General features: G+C 41.9%; 1 protein-coding gene across 2 annotated transcripts; it reads right to left on the reverse strand.

Moving 5' to 3' along the window:
- Positions 1 to 76: 76 nt before the first annotated feature.
- Positions 77 to 16,929, reverse strand: LOC110524390 (tetratricopeptide repeat protein 39C). Of its 2 annotated transcripts, none has more exons than XR_002473580.3 (15): positions 15,927 to 16,708; positions 14,653 to 14,701; positions 10,599 to 10,727; positions 10,057 to 10,171; positions 9,474 to 9,834; positions 6,823 to 6,991; positions 6,585 to 6,678; positions 6,341 to 6,448; positions 6,121 to 6,230; positions 5,881 to 6,004; positions 5,085 to 5,182; positions 3,373 to 3,477; positions 3,217 to 3,255; positions 2,889 to 3,080; positions 77 to 1,256 (listed from the first exon to the last, which is right to left on the reverse strand). XR_002473580.3 is itself a non-coding variant. In XM_036978134.2 (15 exons), exons 1-14 carry the CDS (start codon positions 16,061 to 16,063, stop codon positions 2,976 to 2,978), a joined length of 1,743 nt encoding a protein of 580 aa, XP_036834029.1. In that variant the 5' UTR covers positions 16,064 to 16,929; the 3' UTR covers positions 77 to 1,256; position 2,975. The 2 variants fall into 2 exon arrangements, 1 of the variants encoding a protein (XP_036834029.1); XM_036978134.2 differs by having other exon boundaries at positions 2,975 to 3,080; positions 15,927 to 16,929.
- Positions 16,930 to 18,134: the final 1,205 nt, after the last annotated feature.

Consider the following 18,134-nt stretch of genomic DNA (forward strand, 5'->3'; position numbering starts at 1 on the left):
TCAGTTTTTCATATGGACATAAATTAAGCCACAAGACGGATGTTGTCAGCATAAAAGTGAAACAGCTCATTCGAAATGCAGAATTAATTGACAACACTTTATTGAACAGTATGTAGGGCTCTGACACCACATAGGAACAACTTCCTGTTACAATGTAACCATCTCTATCCACATAATCCTCCACAACCCCACAACAAAGTGGATAGAACACATTTCTAAGAAAGGAATGTCCCCGTTTTTTGGTATACATATAATGACATTTAACTCATTATTTATTACATGTCATTCTAATACACTTTTCTCTTACAGCTGTGAACTTCCTTTATACCAGCACTTACTGGTCACACACTCAGTAGTCAAAAGGTATACATCACACCACATCTTACATCCCTTTACACAATCACAGGAAAAGATGGGAGGTCAGTGACTGACTTTAGTGTAGATAAAACAATGTTCAAAAACAACCTTGAACATGAAAAAAAGAGTCCCACTTTAAAGGAAACATAGCATGTTGAAGCCTTCACAAGCCCTTTACCACAAGGCCTATATAGATGTTTCAGAAATCATTCATAATAATATACCATGCTATATGAAGGGTGGCAAAGAGTTATTCCACATTTGACAAGCACCAGATGCAAAGACCGTTTATATCCCCCTTCATGTATACTGAACAGAAACAGAAACGCAACATTTAACAAGTAGAAAGAGGAGGAAGGGAAGCGCTACTAAGGTACACAATAGTACATTTTGGTAGACAGAAGGTGCTCTTTGGTAAAAGGGGTAAATTGGTCATCAAAAAGAAAGGAGGACCAAGGCACTCTTCATATAATTAATTAAAATGCCTTTATTAGTATGGCATGTTCATTTAACAATTTAATTTAACATTTAACAATTTCAAAGATTTTACTGAGTAGAAGGAAATCACTCTATTGAAATAAATTCAATAGGCCCTAATCTATGGATTTCACGATTGGGCAGGGGCATAGCCATGGGTGGGCCTGGGAGGGCATAGGCCCACCCACTTGGGAGCCAGGTCCACCCACTGGGAAGCCAGGCCCAGCCATTCAGGATGAGTTTTTTTCCCACATATTAAGGCTTTATTACAGAGACAAATACTCCTCAGCACATACCCCCTCCCCCCCATTTCCCTCCTCAGACGATCCCGCACGTGAAGAAGCCGGATGTGGAGGTCCTGGGCTGGCGTGGTTACACAGGGTCTGCGGTTGTGAGGCCGGTTGCATGTACTGCCAAATTCTCTAAAACGACATTGGAGGTGGCTTATGGTAGAGAACTGAACATTAAATTTTCTGGCAACAGCTTTGGTGGACATTCCTGCTGTCAGCATGCCAATTGCACACTCTTTCAAAACTTGAGACATCTGTGGCATTGTGTTGTGTGACAAAGCTGCACATTTTAGAGTGGCCTTTTATTGTACCCAGCACAAGGTTCACCTGTGTAATGATCATGCTGTTTAATCAGCTTCTTGATATGTAACACCTGTCAGGTGGATGGATGGGTTATCTTGGCAAAGGGGAAATGCTCACTAACAGGGATGTAAACAAATTTGTTCACACCATTTGAGAGAAATAAGCTTTTTGTGCGTATGGAACATTTCTGGGATCTTTTATTTCAGCTCATGAAAAATGGGACCAACACTTTACATATTGCGTTTATAATTTTGTTCAGTATAGTATGAATTAAAGAGTTTATATCACCCTTCATGTAGTATGAATTAAAGACTGTTTATATCACCCTTCCTGTAGTATGAAGTAAAGACAGTTTATATCACCTCTCATATAGTATGAATTTGCTAATAAATTATTTGTGCTGTGTAGTGCTTGTGCTAAGCCTTTATAATTTGTTTATTTGTAAAGTGGGACTTGAAATAGCTAATGAAACTTCCAGTGTAAAATGAGTAGACTTTTAGCTTTTTATTGCTTTGCCTTTTATTGCACCTCAGAGTGATTATAAAAAGAGTGATACAATACCCTGCACTTTCAATTTAGTTTTAGACTGTCTTGAATGGTTCACTCGTCATCAGTGTGGCCTGATGATAGAAAAGCCTGATCACACTAAAATGACAGAATATCAAACTTGAATGTCCAGTTTGAATAACTTAAATCCTATCGTGGTTATTACAATGCCTGTAGTTAATAGGACCTTGTTGCATTTTGTTTAAAAACCAGAGTAAATATGAATATAAATGTGTTCTGTGTCCTGATAAGGGTGTTGTCATCCAAAGTATCTACAGTTGTAGAAAATAAGCTTTCAGGTCCCTGGGTTACTAATACCCCTGCAATTGTATGCATAGTGTGCAGATCAATGCCCACTGCTTAGAAACTAAAATAAATCATGTTAATCTATAACATTGTTTGGACTAAAATTGTGCTAAAATGTCACAATACATTTGGCTGTGCATATTACTTGTAAGCTATAATGTGAATGTCAGAAAAACTCCAAAATTAAACGTTTTACTGCTTAATGGTATGCGTTCCATGGCACGCTGGGTGATACAATACCACAAGGTAGCAGGCCACTAAGTTCTTGTTCAATCATTTTTAGGGTTGTTGTCACTTTGACTTCACTATAACACTTTCTCATTGAAAGTGTTATCTAATGATGAAAATGTTTGTTGACAATGTTTCCTACTGTTAACTGTACTATTACTACCTATGGTCAAGAAAACCTGAAATGGGAATAAGGTGTGCCTCTTCAAGAAGTTACTATGGTCCACAGAATGGAAGGAGGGGTTGCAAGGCTAAAACCCCCCAAATACACTAGATTGGTATTGACTATGAAATTGTTGGTATTGACTATGAAATTGTTGGTTTATTGTACTTGGATGTGTGTATAAGAAAATAAAAATGTGTCTGATGAGACTGACATACTGTGGTTTTGAATGGCTTTCAATGTATAGTAAAAGCCATGCTTCCCGTATCATCAAATGCACAGCTGGAGGCTGAGTGATCATTACATCAGTGGTCGGCGGGTCTTTGAGGTACCACTTCCTTCAGCGAGGCCATGGCTGAGTGGATGCGCACGTGAAGTCTGTTCTCAAAGTCATAGCCTGCATAATCCTCCTGTGGCAGAGCAAATAATACAATGACGTGCTCACAATTAGAATGGACTGTGTTAAGACAAAGGCTGTTTGTACCAGTAATTTCAAAACAGGAAATTGCTAACTATTCATATTTTTATATAATCTGATAAATGTACCTTTGACTGAAGCAGAAAAGCTCTCCCTTTTCCCACCGTCTGGATAGAAACACAATGCAAAACAAAATCTCATTTGTTTATTGAGATAAATTCCTTAATTAAATGTTGAACACAAACACCCACATGCACATATTGTCTGAGTTGAGATATCCTCACCTCTGGCTTGGCAAGCAGGACACATCCAAGCTCATAGCAGGAGTATGGCTGCACATAAGAGTTGGTCTGTCGACCAAACTCATCTCTGGCTGCCAGCTGGAACGACTAGATGTGAGGAGAAAGATCAAAGGAAAATCTAATGATATACAGGGCATTCAGAAAGTATTTAGACCCCTTGGCTTTTTCCAAATGGTTACATTACAGCCTTATTATAAAATGTATTAAATCGTTTTTTCTCCCTCATCAATCTATACACAATACATAATGACAAAGAAAAAACAAGTTTTTCCAAATGTATTAAAAATGAAAACCTGAAATATCACATTTACTATTCAGACCCTTTACTCAGTACTTTGTTGAAGCACCTTTGGCAGCAATTACAGCCTTGAGTCTTCTTGGGTATGACACTACAAGCTTGGCACACCTGTTTTTGGGGAATTTATCCCATTCTTCTCTGCAGATCTTCTCAATCTCTGTCAGATTGAATGGGGAGCGTCGCTGCACAGTCATTTTCAGGTCTCTCCAGAGATGTTTGATTGGGTTCAAGTCCAGGCTCTGGCTGGACCACTCAAGGACATTTAGAGACTTCTACCGAAGCCACTCCTGGAGCAGGTTTTCATCAATATCTCTCTGTACTTTTCTCCGTTCATCTTTCCCTTGATCCTGACTAGTCTCCCAGTCCCTGCCACTGAAAAACATCCCCACAGCATGATGCTGCCACCACAATTCTTCACCATAGGGATGGTGCCAGGTTTCCTCCAGACGTGACGCTTGGCATTGACGCCAACGTGTTCAATCTTGGTTGCATCAGACCAGAGAATATTGTTTCTCATGGTCTGAGAGTCTTTAGGTGCCATTTTGGCAAACTCCAAGCGGGCTGTCATGTGCCTTTTACTGAGAAGTGGCTTCCGTCTGGCCACTCTACCATAAAGGCCTGATTAGTGGAGTGCTGCAGAGATGGTTGTCATTCTGAAAGGTTCTCCCATCTCCACAGAGGAACTCTGGAGTTCTGTCAGAGTGACGATCAGGCCCTGATCAAAGCCCTTCGTCCCCGATTGCTCAGTTTGGCCGGGCGGCAACCAAGATTATTGGTGGTTCTAAACATCTTATATTTAAAAATGATGGAGGCACTGTGTTCTTGGGGACCTTCAATGTTGTGCCTCGACACAATCCTGTCTCGGAGCTCCACGGACAATTTCTTCAACCTTATGGCTTGGTTTTTGCTCTGACATGAACTGTTAACTGTGGGACCTTATATAGACAGGTGTGCCTTTCCAAATCATATCAAATCAATTGAATTTACCACAAGTGGACTCCAATCAAGTTGTAGAAACATCTCAAGGATGATCAATGGAAACAGGATGCACCCGAGCTCAATTTCGAGTCTCATAGCAAAGGGTCTGAATACTTATATAAATAAGGCATTACTGTGTTTTATTTTTTAGATATTTTCAACAATTTATAAACACCTGTTTTCACTTTGTCATTGTATGTAGATTGATGAGGATTTTTTTATTTAATCCATTCTAGAATAAGGCTGTAACGTAACAAAATGTGGAAAAAGTCAAGGGGTCTGAATACTTTATGATTCACTGTAATTCAGCACAAATACCTAGATAATGAATAACTAATAAGTGCTTCATTGTTTGTACTGGCATATGATAATATAATGATAGTACAATAATGTGCTTAGGTACAAATTATCTAATTACCTGGATAGCATCTTTATTATTTCCATGGCATTTGTGAATGGAACCAAGAAGGAGGTTTTTCAGACCCCTGCACGATGCGTCATCCACACTCTGTAACACTAAAACGAGAGGGAACGATGTCTTAAACAGAAATTGTACAATACTTTACAATCTGTTAGTACAGTGGTTAGCACCCCACTGTGTCATAGGAAACTCCTTAACTAAGAGATTCAGGCCTCCTGAGTGGCGCTGTGGTCTAAGGCACTGCATCGCAGTGCTAGGTGTGCCACTAGAGTTTCTGGGTTTGAGTCCCGGCTCTGTCGCGACCGGGAGACCCATGGGGCGGCGCACAATTGGTTCAGTGTCATCCGGGTTAGGGGAGGGTTTGGCCGGCAGGGATGTCCATGTCCCATCGCATACTGGTGGGCCGGGCGCAGTGCACGCTGACACGGTCGCCAGGTGTACGATGTTTCCTCCGACACATTGGTGCGGCTGGCTTTTGGGTTAAGTGGGCATTGTGTCAAGAAGCAGTGCGGTGCGGCTTGGTTGGTTGGGTTGTGTTGTGGAGGACGCACGGCTCTCAACCTTCACCTCTCCCGAGTCCGTATGGAAGTTGCAGAGATGAGACAAGACTAACTACCAATTGGACACCACGAAATTGGGGAGAAAACAGGGTAAAGAGATTCAGTCTTCTCTCTAGGAAGCATTTAAGAATTTCATATTTTTTGATAGTGTAATAAAAAGCTTATGCCTGTTGTATTGCTGTTTAGATATGATGACATGTGAAGGATGATAAAGGTTGGGCTCCAGCCCTTACCCTGATTCATGAGCTGAAGTTTGGAGGAGGAGCAGTTGGGCAGAGCCTTCCACAGGTACAGCACCTCTATGACTCCCAGAATGCACAGCTCTCTGGTGGGAGACATCTTCCTCAGTCTCTCCGCCTGCAGTAGGGTGAGGCAGAGAGGCCAAGGCAGAGAAAGGGAGAGGATTCATGATTATTAGTTTCACAAAGAGTGGATAAAGACATGGTAAACACACTTAGATGAAAATGACCCACCCTCTTAAGGGCAAACTGCTCAATCTGGTTGTTCTTCCTCTTGAACAGTTTCTGGACATCTTTGAAGACACACTTGGCACCATCCAAGTCCCCTGCAGCTCCCTGACATACTGTACAAAGGGGGGGGGGGTTTAGAGTGTGAGATAACTTTGAGAAGATAAAGATGAAATGATGATGATCGATCAATGCTCCACAAGTTCCTGGGCAGTGGCTCTCTCACCTCCAGTCAGGTAGGCATAGTAACACTGGGACCACCGGGACTCATTCTTCAGCCTCTCAAATGACCTGAATGCATCCTCAAAGTTCATCTCTATCATACTGCACCAGCCTGAAATCAAGACAAGACAAATAGGTACAACAGATGGATTTGTCTCTCAGTGACTGTAAACAGTACATGATGAGTGTTTGCATGTCTGGGTGCTCATTTGAAAGTTGGCATGCATGTATGTGAGGTTAACAAGTACCGATTTCATAGAGACACACGTGCTGGATCTCTCTTTGGTCTGATGCCAGCTCTAGTGCATCATGGAAGGACACGAGCGCACTGTTAATTTGGCACTGGAGATAGATGAGATATAGATGAGATGGAGATAGCACACAACTCATCACTTGACACAATTACGAGCTACAACCACTTACTGTCCTGTACAACACTAAGTGGCAACATACTGTTATTTAACCTTCAGATGACCCCATGCTCACCTCTAACCTCTGAACACGTCCTTTAAAGAACATGAAGAGGGAGGAATTGGGGTAGACCACAGCCTTCCTCTGCAGAATGGCCTTGGCTTCCTCCAGGCCTGCCTGAGTGTCAGAACCATCCAGTGCAAAAAAGGGCAGCACTACTGTGTGGTACCACAGGAGGGCCAACCTGGGCAGGGAAGAGAGATGCAAACGGTTTGTTTGAATGACAATTTAAGATGTTTTTAATAAATATCGATTACAGTACATTCAAGTTCTTAGGTAGTTAACATGCAACAAGGTTTCTTTTCTTGTCAAATTAGAGCTTTGTAAAGATGCCGTATCGAACAAAACCCCACTGCAGCAATTTGGTAAAACACCATCTAAATTTCATAAATAGCAAATGGTAGTTTGTTTCAGGGCTATTTTTCACCACATGGGAATGATTATTGCTATTCTTAGATCTACTAGTCATCATAAGTCACCACTCAACTGCCACTGACAGCATGCAATTGTACTCAATATGTCCCCAATTCTCTATGACTTCAAATGTTACATTTTACAACAAACACCTGTGTCACGCCCTGACCTTAGATATCTCTGTTTTCTATATATTTTGGTTAGGTCAGGGTGTGACTAGGGTGGGTACTCTAGGTTTTTGTATGTCTAGTTTTTTTTGTATGTCTAAGGTTTTTGTATGTCTAGGGGTTTTGTATGTCTATGTTGGCCTGATTTGGTTCCCAATCAGAGATAGCTGTTTATCGTTGTCTCTGATTGGGGATCATATTTAGGCAGCCCTTTTTCCCACTTTCTGGTGTGGGATCTTGTCTACAGTTAGGTGCCTGTGTGCACACCAGTAGCGTTTCGTTTGGTTGTTTGTTGTTTTGTTTTGGTGAGTTTCAGTTCATAAAAAATATGTGGAACTCTATTCATGCTGCGCCTTGGTCTCATCATTACAACGATCGTGACAACCTGTCCCTGGTTCCCTGTATTACACACAGAATAAATACGCTATGATTATAATATGCCACTGTGATCCTCTATGAGTTATGACAAAACAGATGGCCATGTATGAAACAGTAGGAACAAGAACTTTGCCAAGAGCTGGGAAAGAGATGAGCTGAAACACATCGTGCAGAGTAACAACACATCATCCTAAATCTAAATCAAGACCTGTGCTCTGCTTTTCTTTCAAATGATGACATCATATCTACAGTGCCTTCAGAAAGTATTCACCCCTCCACATTATGTTGTGTTACAGCCTGATTTTTCAATTGATTACATTGGGATTGTGTCACTGATCTACACACAATACCCCACAATGTCTAAATGGAATTTTGTTTGTAGAAAATGTTAGAAGTTAATCAATTCAAAGAAACTGTCTTGAGCCAATAAGTATTCAAAACCTTTGTTATGGCAAGTCTAAATAAGTTCAGGAGTAAAAATGTGCTGAACAAATGACATAATAGGTTGTTCAATCATTTTCTATGAATAGCGTATCTCTGTACCCCACACAAGGTCCCTCAATCGAGTAGTGAATTGCAAACACAGATTCAACCACAAAGACCAGGGAGGTTTTTCCAATGGATCGCAAAAAAGGGCTTAGAGACTCTTAGAGAAAGGTGCTTCTACAAAGTATTGTCCCAGGGGTACGAACACTTATGTAAATGAGATATTTCTGTATTTATTTTCAATCCATTTGTAAAAAAAACGTGTTCACTTTGTCATTATGGGGTTATGGTGTAGATGGGTGAGAGAAAAAAACGTATTTTATAAATGTTTTAATTCAGGCTGTAACACAACAAAATGTGGAATAAGTAACATTATAACAATAACATTATCCCTTTCCTTCTCCCTTTGCTTGAATGTCATTCCCTTCAACTACTACACTGAACAAAAATATAAATGCAACATGTAAAGTGTTGGTCCCATGTTTCAAGAGCTGATATAAAAGATCCCAAAAATGTTCCATACACACAAAAAGCTTATTTCTCTCAAATTTTGGCCGCAAATTTGTTTACATCCCTGTTAGTGAGCATTTCCCCTTTGCCAAGATAATCCATCCACCTGACAGGTGTGGCATATCAAGAAGCTGATTAAACAGCATGAACACTCACAGGTGAACTTTGTGTTGGGGACAATAAAAGGCCACTCTTAAATGTGCAGTTTTGTTACACAACACAATGCCACAAATGTCTCAAGTTTTGAGGGAGCGTGCAATTGGCATGCTGACTGCAGTAATGTCCACCAGAGGTGTTGCCAGAGAATTGAATGTTAATTTCTCTACCATAAGCCGCCTCCAATATCATTTTTGATTTTGGCAGTATGTCCAACCGGCCTCACAACCGCAGACCCCGTGTAACAACGCCAGCTCTATGCAAAGGAGATGTGTCGCGCAGGATGAGGCAAATGGCACTCACACCAGATACTGACTGGTTTTCTGATCCACGCCCCTACCTTTTTTTAAGGTATCTGTGACCAACAGATGATTGATTATCTGTATTCCCAGTGATGTGAAATCCATAGATTATGGCCGAATGAATTTATTTTAATCGACAGATTCCCTTATATGAAGTGTAACTCAGTAAAAATTTTGAAATTGTTGTTGGGTTTTTAGTTAGTGTAGTAAGTCGCTCTCTCCCTCTCAGAAGTGATGTATTACTCATACTCACGTAGCTAGTGGGGCCTTCATGTCCTTACTCTCACTGGCATACATGAGGGAGGACAAACCCTGGAGACGGTCACCAGGGAAACCCAGCAGGTTTATGATCTTGAGTAGGTGTGGTGGTACCATAGAGATGCAGAGGTGAAAGAGGCCGTAGCCGAAGCTGACGGAGCCCTTGAGCCGGTCCAGGGCCTCTTCAGTCACAGCACCCTCCACTGGGGAGTTGTGATTGGCCTGGTCTGAGGACAGATCCTCCTCATGGGAGGAACAGCGCCTCACACAGGTCTCCTGCAGCTGACTGATGTCACTGTGGCACTTATTGTACATCTTCCAGGCCTTACGGAGGATCCAGCCTCCTTTGATGTACGCTGTTGTGGAGAAGATACTGTAAGAGGCAGTCCAGTGGAGATGGAAAGTTAAATCCAGTTAACTCTCATGATTCCTATTTTACTTGTTTTCCAAAATCAGTAGACTGGTATTAATCATATCACATTATAGAATAGAAAATGTCTCCGAAATAATTTAGTTAAGATCCATTTTGCATTACAGTTGTTATTGAATGATTGTGGATTCAACAAATGATACATTACATGAGAGCTCCTGCTTGACGAAGGAAAGCACAGCGAGGTAAACCTGGCAGTCGGCCACAATGATCTGTCGTTGCAGGCGGTCCACAACCACGACCGCTGACCTCTGGGACTCCAACTGACAGACAGAAACACACAGCAGTCTGGTCATTATCTGATCAACTCTCAACTAAACCATCAGTCAGTCCAGCTATGCAATGAAGAAGCCCCGTGTTGATCATAAACAGGTATCCATTCTATTCCTTCATTCTATTTCAGAGAGTTACACCAATTACATTTAGTGTGGGTTTGACATGATCTCATAGTTGCCAGTATCACGCTCAATATAGAAGATGGTTAACAAAGATATTGTTTCCATTTTGGCTTTGATTATTGATACTGAAACAGCTGGCAACAATTATATTATTTAACAGCCGAAATCAAGACAGAACTTTGCATGCTACATTACCAATGTTGGGATATCCTAAACATAAATGCTCCATGTAAATGAAACATCTGTCTGCCTGCCTGCCTGCTTCTCTGCCTGAAATCAGTCACCCACTCACGCTCTTCTTGATTTTGTTCCTGATTGTCTCTATGACGCCAGCGTTGTCACTCTCACACAGCTTCTCCGTGGTTCTCAGGTCGTCACACGCCGTCTGCATCTTCTCCTCCTCAAAGGTCATCATGGCATTCTGCAACGTCACCCAAACACATTGGAGCATTTCAGCTAACGCTGGCACATTGAAAACACTCATGGAATGAATTAAAACAATAAGGACCAGATTTAATTAATAATAAGACCAGATTGAGTTTTCATTGGGGTGTATTGGCCACAAGTGTGTTGTAATCGGACTGAAGGAGGGTTATAACACAGGGGTTACACAATGCTTTCACAACGCAGGCTCAGTACAGAGAGCCCTTTCTAGGCCACAGCACATGGAACACAGTGACATTGGCACAGACCCTGGAACGGACCATGTATATAGCTTACTTACTTTCTCGTGTTCTACTTATTTCAATTTCTTGTGTGTTTTTGTTCTAGTTTATTCTATAGTATGACTGATATTGATTACTTTGATTACTGCATTGTTGGGAAAGAGCTTGCAAGAAAGGCATTTCACTGTACTTGTGCACCTGACAATAAAACTAGAAATTTGAACTTGAAACATCGGGACCCTATTGTGTGTATCTGTGTGTTACACGGTGACATCAGGATTGTATCTGTGTGTTACGTGTGAGAGCCACACTGTTTGGTCAACAATCTCTTATTCAGTGGTCTTTTATCACACTGTCAGTCAGAGAACATTTACTTGAATAAGTAACTGGAGCAATTCCAGAATCCCAGAGAGGAAGTCATTAAATAAATCTACTGATTCGTAGATACAGTTGAAGTCGGAAGTTTACATACACCTCAGCCAAATATATTTAAACTCAGTTTCACAAATTCCTGACATTCAATCCTAGTAATAATTCCCTGTTTTAGGTCAGTTAGGATCACCACTTTATTTTAAGAATGTGAAATGTCAGAATAATAGTCGAGAATGATTCATTTCAGCTTTTTTTTCTTTCATCACATTCCCAGTGGGTCAGAAGTTTGCATAAACTCAATTTGTATTTGGTAGCATTGCCTTTAAATTGTTTAACTTGGGTTAATTTTGGCCCATTCCTCCAGACAGAGCTGGTGTAACCGAGTCAGCTTTGTAGGCCTCCTTGCTTGCACACGCTTTTTCAGTTCTGCCCACTCCAATACCTTGACTTTGTTGTCCTGAAGCCATTTTGCCACAACTTTGGAAGTATGCTTGGGGTCATTGTCCATTTGGAAGGCCCATTTGCGACCAAGCTTTAACTTCCTGAATGATATCTTGAGATGTTGCTTCAATATTTCAACATCATTTTCCCTCTTCATGATGCCATCTATTTTGTGAAGTGCACCAGTCCCTCTTGCAGCAAAGCACCCCCACAACAAGATGCTGCCACCCCCGTGCTTCACGGTTGGGATGGTGTTCTTCGGCTTGCAAGCGTCCACCTTTTCCCTCCAAACTTAACGATGGTCATTATGGCCAAACAGTTCTATTTTTGTTTCATCAGACCAGAGGACATTTCTCCAAAAAGTACGATCTTTGTCCCCAAGTGCAGTTGCAAACTGTAGTCTGGCTTTTTTATGGTGGTTTTGGAGCAGAGGCTTCTTCCTTGCATAGCAGCCTTTCAGGTTATGTCGATATAGGACTTGTTTTACTCCCCTCTCTCCACTGGGATTCTCTGCCTCTAACCCTATTACAGGGGCTGAGTCACTGGCTTACTGGTGCTCTTCCATGCCGTCCCTAGGAGGGGTGCATCACTTGAGTGGGTTGAGTCACTGACGTGATCTTCCTGTCCGGGTTGGCGCCCCCCCTTGGGTTGTGCCGTGATGGAGATCTTCGTGGGCTATACTCGGCCTTGTCTCAGGATGGTAAGTTGGTGGTTGAAGATATCCCTCTAGTGGTGTGGGGGCTGTGCTTTGGCAAAATTGGTGGGGTTATATCCTGCCTGTTTAGCCCTGTCCGGGGATATTGTTGGATGGGGCCACAGTGTCTCCCGACCCCTCCTGTCTCTGCCTCAAGTATTTATGCTGCAGTACTTCATGTGTTAGGGGGCTAGGGTCAGTCTGTTATATCTGGAGTATTTCTCCTGTCTTATCCGGTGTGAATTTAAGTATGCTCTCTCTAATTCTCTCTCTCGGAGGACCTGAGTCCTAGGACCATGCCTCAGGACTACTGGCTTGCTGTCCCCAGTCCACCTGGCTGTGCTGCTGCTCCAGTTTCAACTGTTCTGCCTGCGGCTATGGAACCCTGAAATGTTCACCGGATGTGCTACCTGTCCCAAACCTGCTGTTTTCAACTCTCTAGAGACAGCAGGAGCGGTAGAGATACTCTGAATGATCGGCTATGAAAAGCCAACTGACATTTACTCCTGAGGTGCTGACCTGTTGCACCCTCAACAACCACTGTGATTATTATTACTTGACCCTGCTGGTCATCTATGAACATTTGAACATCTTAGCCATGTTCTGTTATAATCTCCACCAGGCACAGCCAGAAGAGGACTGGCCACCCCTCATAGCCTGGTTCCTCTCTAGGTTTCTTCCTAGGTTCGAGCTTTTCTAGGAAGTTTTTCCTAGCCACCATGCATCTACACCTGCATTGCTTGCTGTTCGGGGTTTTAGGCTGGGTTTCTGTACATCACTTTGTGACATCAGCTGATGTAAGAAGGGCTTTATAAATACATTTGATTGATTGAATGGATTTAGATAATTTTGTACCTGTTTCCTCCAGCATCTTCACAAGGTCCTTTGCTGTTGTTCTGGGATTGATTTGCACTTTTCGCACCAAAGTACGTTCATCTCTAGGAAACAGAACGCGTCTCCTTCCTGAGCGGTATGATGGCTGCGTGGTGTTTATACTTGCGTACCATTGTCTGTACAGATGAACGTGGTACCTTCAGGTGTTTGGAAATTGCTCCTAAGAATGAACCCAAATTTTTTTCTGAGGTCTTGGCTGACTTATCTTGATTTTCCCATGATGTCAAGCAAAGAGGCACCGAGTTTGACGGTAGGCCTTGAAATACATCCACAGGTACACCTACAATTGACTCAAATTATGTCAATTAGCCTATCAGAAGCTTCTAAAGCCATGACATCATTTTCTGGAATTTTCCAAGCTGTTTAAAGGCACAGTCAACTTAGTGTATATAAACTTCTGACCCACTGGAATTGTGATACAGTGAGTTAAGTGAAATAATCTGTTTGTAAACAATTGTTGAAAAAATTACTTGTGTCATGCAAAGTAGATGTCCTAACCGATGTGCCAAAACTATAGTTTGTTAACAAGAAATGTGTGGAGTGGTTGAAAAACGAGTTTTAATGACTCCAACCTAAGTGTATGTAAACTTCTGACTTCAACTGTACATACAGAATGCATCCTCCACCCTGGTAAATATGTGGTTTGCTTTTCAGATTATTTAAATGATGTTTCATTTGTGCAACTATGAGGCCCTCTATGCATCAGTGGTCCTTTAACTGATGCATTATCCTTCCAGGCATTTTGTTGCATGGGAGGGCAGAGGAGAATGAAGTCATCTCTGCCTTCATAGTTGCTCCAACTCTGACATGAGGGGCAGTGACAGGGGGATTTTGTTTTGTGACCATTTTACAGAAAATCTGTTGCCTTCTCTCTCTTTTCCCCGACTGACTAATAGAGTGTCAAACACATCACTACAAAGAGAGTGATAGTCTCCACAGCTAAATTATTTTGATGAGTTGAAGATGCATCCATTATGGTAATAGTTGAAAATGAGGGGAAATGGACAATAGTGGGCATGATGATGTAATCCATTCACAAATTGGGTCGAGTCAAGTCTTGACACATCTAACTCACCCAATGCACTGTATGGTGTAATGTCACACACTAACATTGTTAGGATGAGTCATTTAATTGGCCCTGTCTCTCTTAGCTTGCATGCTTGTGGTGATGTCATGAGAGAGAATGTCAGTAAAGGATGTGAGCCATCTCCAGGAAAACAACCAAAGGGTCACGGCAACACATCTGTACTGCAGCCAAGATGCAGTCTGAGGAAACTCACCAGGAAGCTGACAAAACTGGCCCCAAAGCTCATCAGTGGACTGTGAGTCCTGAAGAGAGAGGACAGAGTTAATGGAAGGGAGAGATAGACACGTTAAGGATGGAAAGTATGGAGAAGACGACAAAAATAATATAATACTTACGAAGTGGGTAAGCGATAGAGACAGTTACTTCGGCCTAATACCAAACATAATTCAAGAAAGCAGGGGAAATAGTAGCCAGTGAATGTTGAGTATCAACTAAGAGGAAAAGTTGTGTTACTAAGGAAACAAACTAAAGATAAAGATCATAATTGATTATCAAAAATCATTCATCAAATTGGTATAAAAATAACCATGAACTTCTTAGTCACTAGATATGTTTTCCCACATAGTGCTTTACAGAGAGGGACATTCAGTCCTTTGTTTCAGCATCATCAGCGACTCATTGAGGGAGAAAGGCTTGATTATCCTGGGAGCTAAAATTAGCACAGTAGGTGGAAGTTTCTCCTGTTGGCACAAAAATAGCTGGATTGCTGTGAGTGCAGTGCACTATCCTTCCATTTCTCAGTCACCATTACCCCTTCAACTGTTTGGAATGTCAGAGCCAGCATGTAGTACATAACCTACTGTTTCTGTTCTTGTTTGGGGGGGGGGGGGGGGGGGGGGGGGGGGGGGTAGTTTGAAGAGACAGGACTGGATTTAAATTTAGACTTTCATTAGCCTATATTGTACGCTCTCTGCCTGTTTCACTGCAGTATGTTACACCAACTCAATAACATTCATCTGCAGCTTTAAGAGGAAAAAAAGGGTAAAGCAAATAATACATAATCATAATCACAAGTACAAACAGGCTAAACATTTCAAATAAAACTATGCCTAACCATGGTCATGCACTGTTTGGCACCAGTGTGTTCTACCAAAGAGAACAAATGGTCTTTGTGTTTTGGACTTTAGTTGGACAGTGTGTTTGGGGAATTACTGATGCAATTGGCCACTGAGATTATAATACTTTAATGATAACAAAGCCTTGTATAAGCCTAAAATATAAAATAGCCTGTATGGCTCTGATGGGTACGATCTCAAAGGAAATATGCTGAGCTCTGATGTTTTATCAATATTTCTGTCCAACCTTCAATTTGCTGGGGGGTACATTTGCTACTACCATGTGAATATTTAATAATGATTCAAGGTTATCTGTCATGATTAGATAGGTGCAGCATATTGCTTTACCTACATATGATCATATAATAGGCTACGTTTTATGAAATTATGAAGGCCAGGAAGAATATCTCACCTATATTTTCTGAAAAGCTCGTTGCTCTCCTTGAATCCGTTGTTGAGAAGCATGTTGATACCTTGAAGAGCGAGCTCAGCGTCGTCTATGGGCTCAGCTTTCTGCTCTACCTGCTGGGACTGCTCCGGGCCCGCCATTGTTTATGCCTATCGTCTGCTTGATATAATTAATATATTCAACAAAATGTGATTCCAAAATGAATCTTCCCAGTAGACTATCCCGACTTGGTTATTGATGATGACACTGTTCCGGCATATCCTTACAAATGAGGTGAGAGACGCTCCTTTCGGCCAAAATTCTGAAGGAATCACACCAGTGCAGCGATAAACCTCTTCAGAAGGCGACTCAAATTGGTCACCGGTAAATTAATCCTCCATCCGAGCTTCGTGCAAATGCACACAATGCACCCTTTACATGCTATTTCTAAGATTAAAATAGGTATACATTCATTTAGACATAGCTGTTCTTCCTCGTAATTTACAATGTGCTAGCTGGTCGTCATGATATTTGCAATGCACAAAGTCAAAGTCCCCTCTGCTTGCTGTGTTTTATGCTATTACATAACAAGAAGAAAGGGCTGTTTAGCTTTTTTGTCTGCCCCACGCAATGATTGTCGTCAGTCGAAAAACTGATTGTCGTCATAACGTATAGCATAGCGCATCTAGTAGGAGGTTTCAAAGATGAAGGCTGCTGTGGTAAATCAGCAACCTGCCATCGCACTGTGTGCTGGCTCAGCTTCCCCTGCCTGCTGGCTATTTCCTCTCATCAGTACCATTTCCTATGTCCTGCTCTGCCCCCCTTCTCAGAGCAAATTTGATGACAGCAACAACCTTTCACCTCACAGCCAGCCAATAGGCGCGAGCATCAAAACAACAGCAGGGAACTGTCACATCCAATGGTCCAACCCAACCAGTGGTCACATCAGATCAAAGGCTACACACGCCTCACAATCTTCAGCGTTGAGAGGCAGTGGCGTGTATTCATGGATGCCAAGGGAAGCCACGCTTCCCCCCAAAAATGAACTAATATATATATATATATATATATATATATATATATATATATATATATATAATAGATAGATTTCATATCTCTGTGTTTCATAATTGTCCTCCAATTCGCAAGAGGCTGAATGTATCTCACAGGAGAAAAATCGAAATTCGTTTTTCCCCTTCCAGACCTCATCTATTTTTTCTCTCAAATGTTGTGCTCAAATGTATTTACATCCCTGTTAGTGAGCCTTTCTTCCTTTCCCAAGATAATCCAGCCACCTGACAGGTGTGGCATATCAGAAAGCTGATTAAACAGCATGATCATTACATAGGTGCACCTTGTGCTGGGGAACAACAAAAGGCCACTCTAAAATGTGCAGTTTTGTCACACAACACAATTCCACAGATGTCTCAAGTTTTGGGGGCATGCAATTGGCATGCTGACTGCAGAAATGTCTAGAGATATTACCAGATAATTTAATGTTCATTTCTCTACCATAAGCCACCTCCAATGTTGTTTTAGAGAATTTGGCAGTACATCCAACCGGCCTCACAACAGTAAACGACTTGTATTGCATCGTGTGGGCAAGCGGTTTGCTGATGTCGACGTTGTGAACAGAGTGCCCCAAGGTGGCGGCGGGGTTATGGTATGGGCAATGAACACAATTGCAATTTATCAACGACAATTTGAATGCACAGAGATATCGTGACGAGATCCTGAGGCCCATTGTCATGCCATTCATGTACCGCCATCACCTCATGTTTCAGCATGATAATTCACAGCCCCATGTAGCAAGGATCTGAACACAATTCCTGGAAGCTGAAAGTGTATCAGTTCTTCCATGGCTTGCATACTCACCAGACATGTCACCCATAGAGCATGTTTGGGATGATCTGAATTGATGTGTAAAGCAGTGTTTTACAATTCCCTCCAATATCCAGCAACTTTGCACAGCCTTTGAAGAGGCTTTCTTTCTCTACAGTATTTGTGCTGCAGTAGTTTATGTGTTGGGGGGCTAGGGCCAGTCTGTTATATCTGGAGTATTTCTCCTGCCTTATCCGGTGTCATGTGTGAATTTAAGTATGCTCTCGCTAACTCTCTCTCTTTCTCTCTCTCGGAGGACCTGAGCCCTAGGACCATGCCTCAGGACTACCTGGCCTGATGACTCATTGCTGTCCCCAGTCCACCTGGCCATGCTGCTGCTCCAGTTTCAAC

The sequence above is a fragment of the Oncorhynchus mykiss genome, chromosome 5 (assembly GCF_057628025.1).
Source record: "Oncorhynchus mykiss isolate SJ-2025 chromosome 5, ASM5762802v1, whole genome shotgun sequence".
NCBI classification, from domain to species: Eukaryota; Metazoa; Chordata; class Actinopteri; order Salmoniformes; family Salmonidae; genus Oncorhynchus; species Oncorhynchus mykiss.

Coding starts and splice junctions, on each gene's coding strand:
- LOC110524390 (XM_036978134.2), bottom strand. CDS start 16,063: ATGGCGGGCCCGGAGCAGTCCCAGCAGGTAGAGCAGAAAGCTGAGCCC. Junction 6,449..6,584: donor CGTGTGTCTCTATGAAATCG/GTACTTGTTAAC, acceptor TCTTGATTTCAG/GCTGGTGCAGTATGATAGAG. Junction 3,081..3,216: donor CTTTTCTGCTTCAGTCAAAG/GTACATTTATCA, acceptor GCTCTGCCACAG/GAGGATTATGCAGGCTATGA.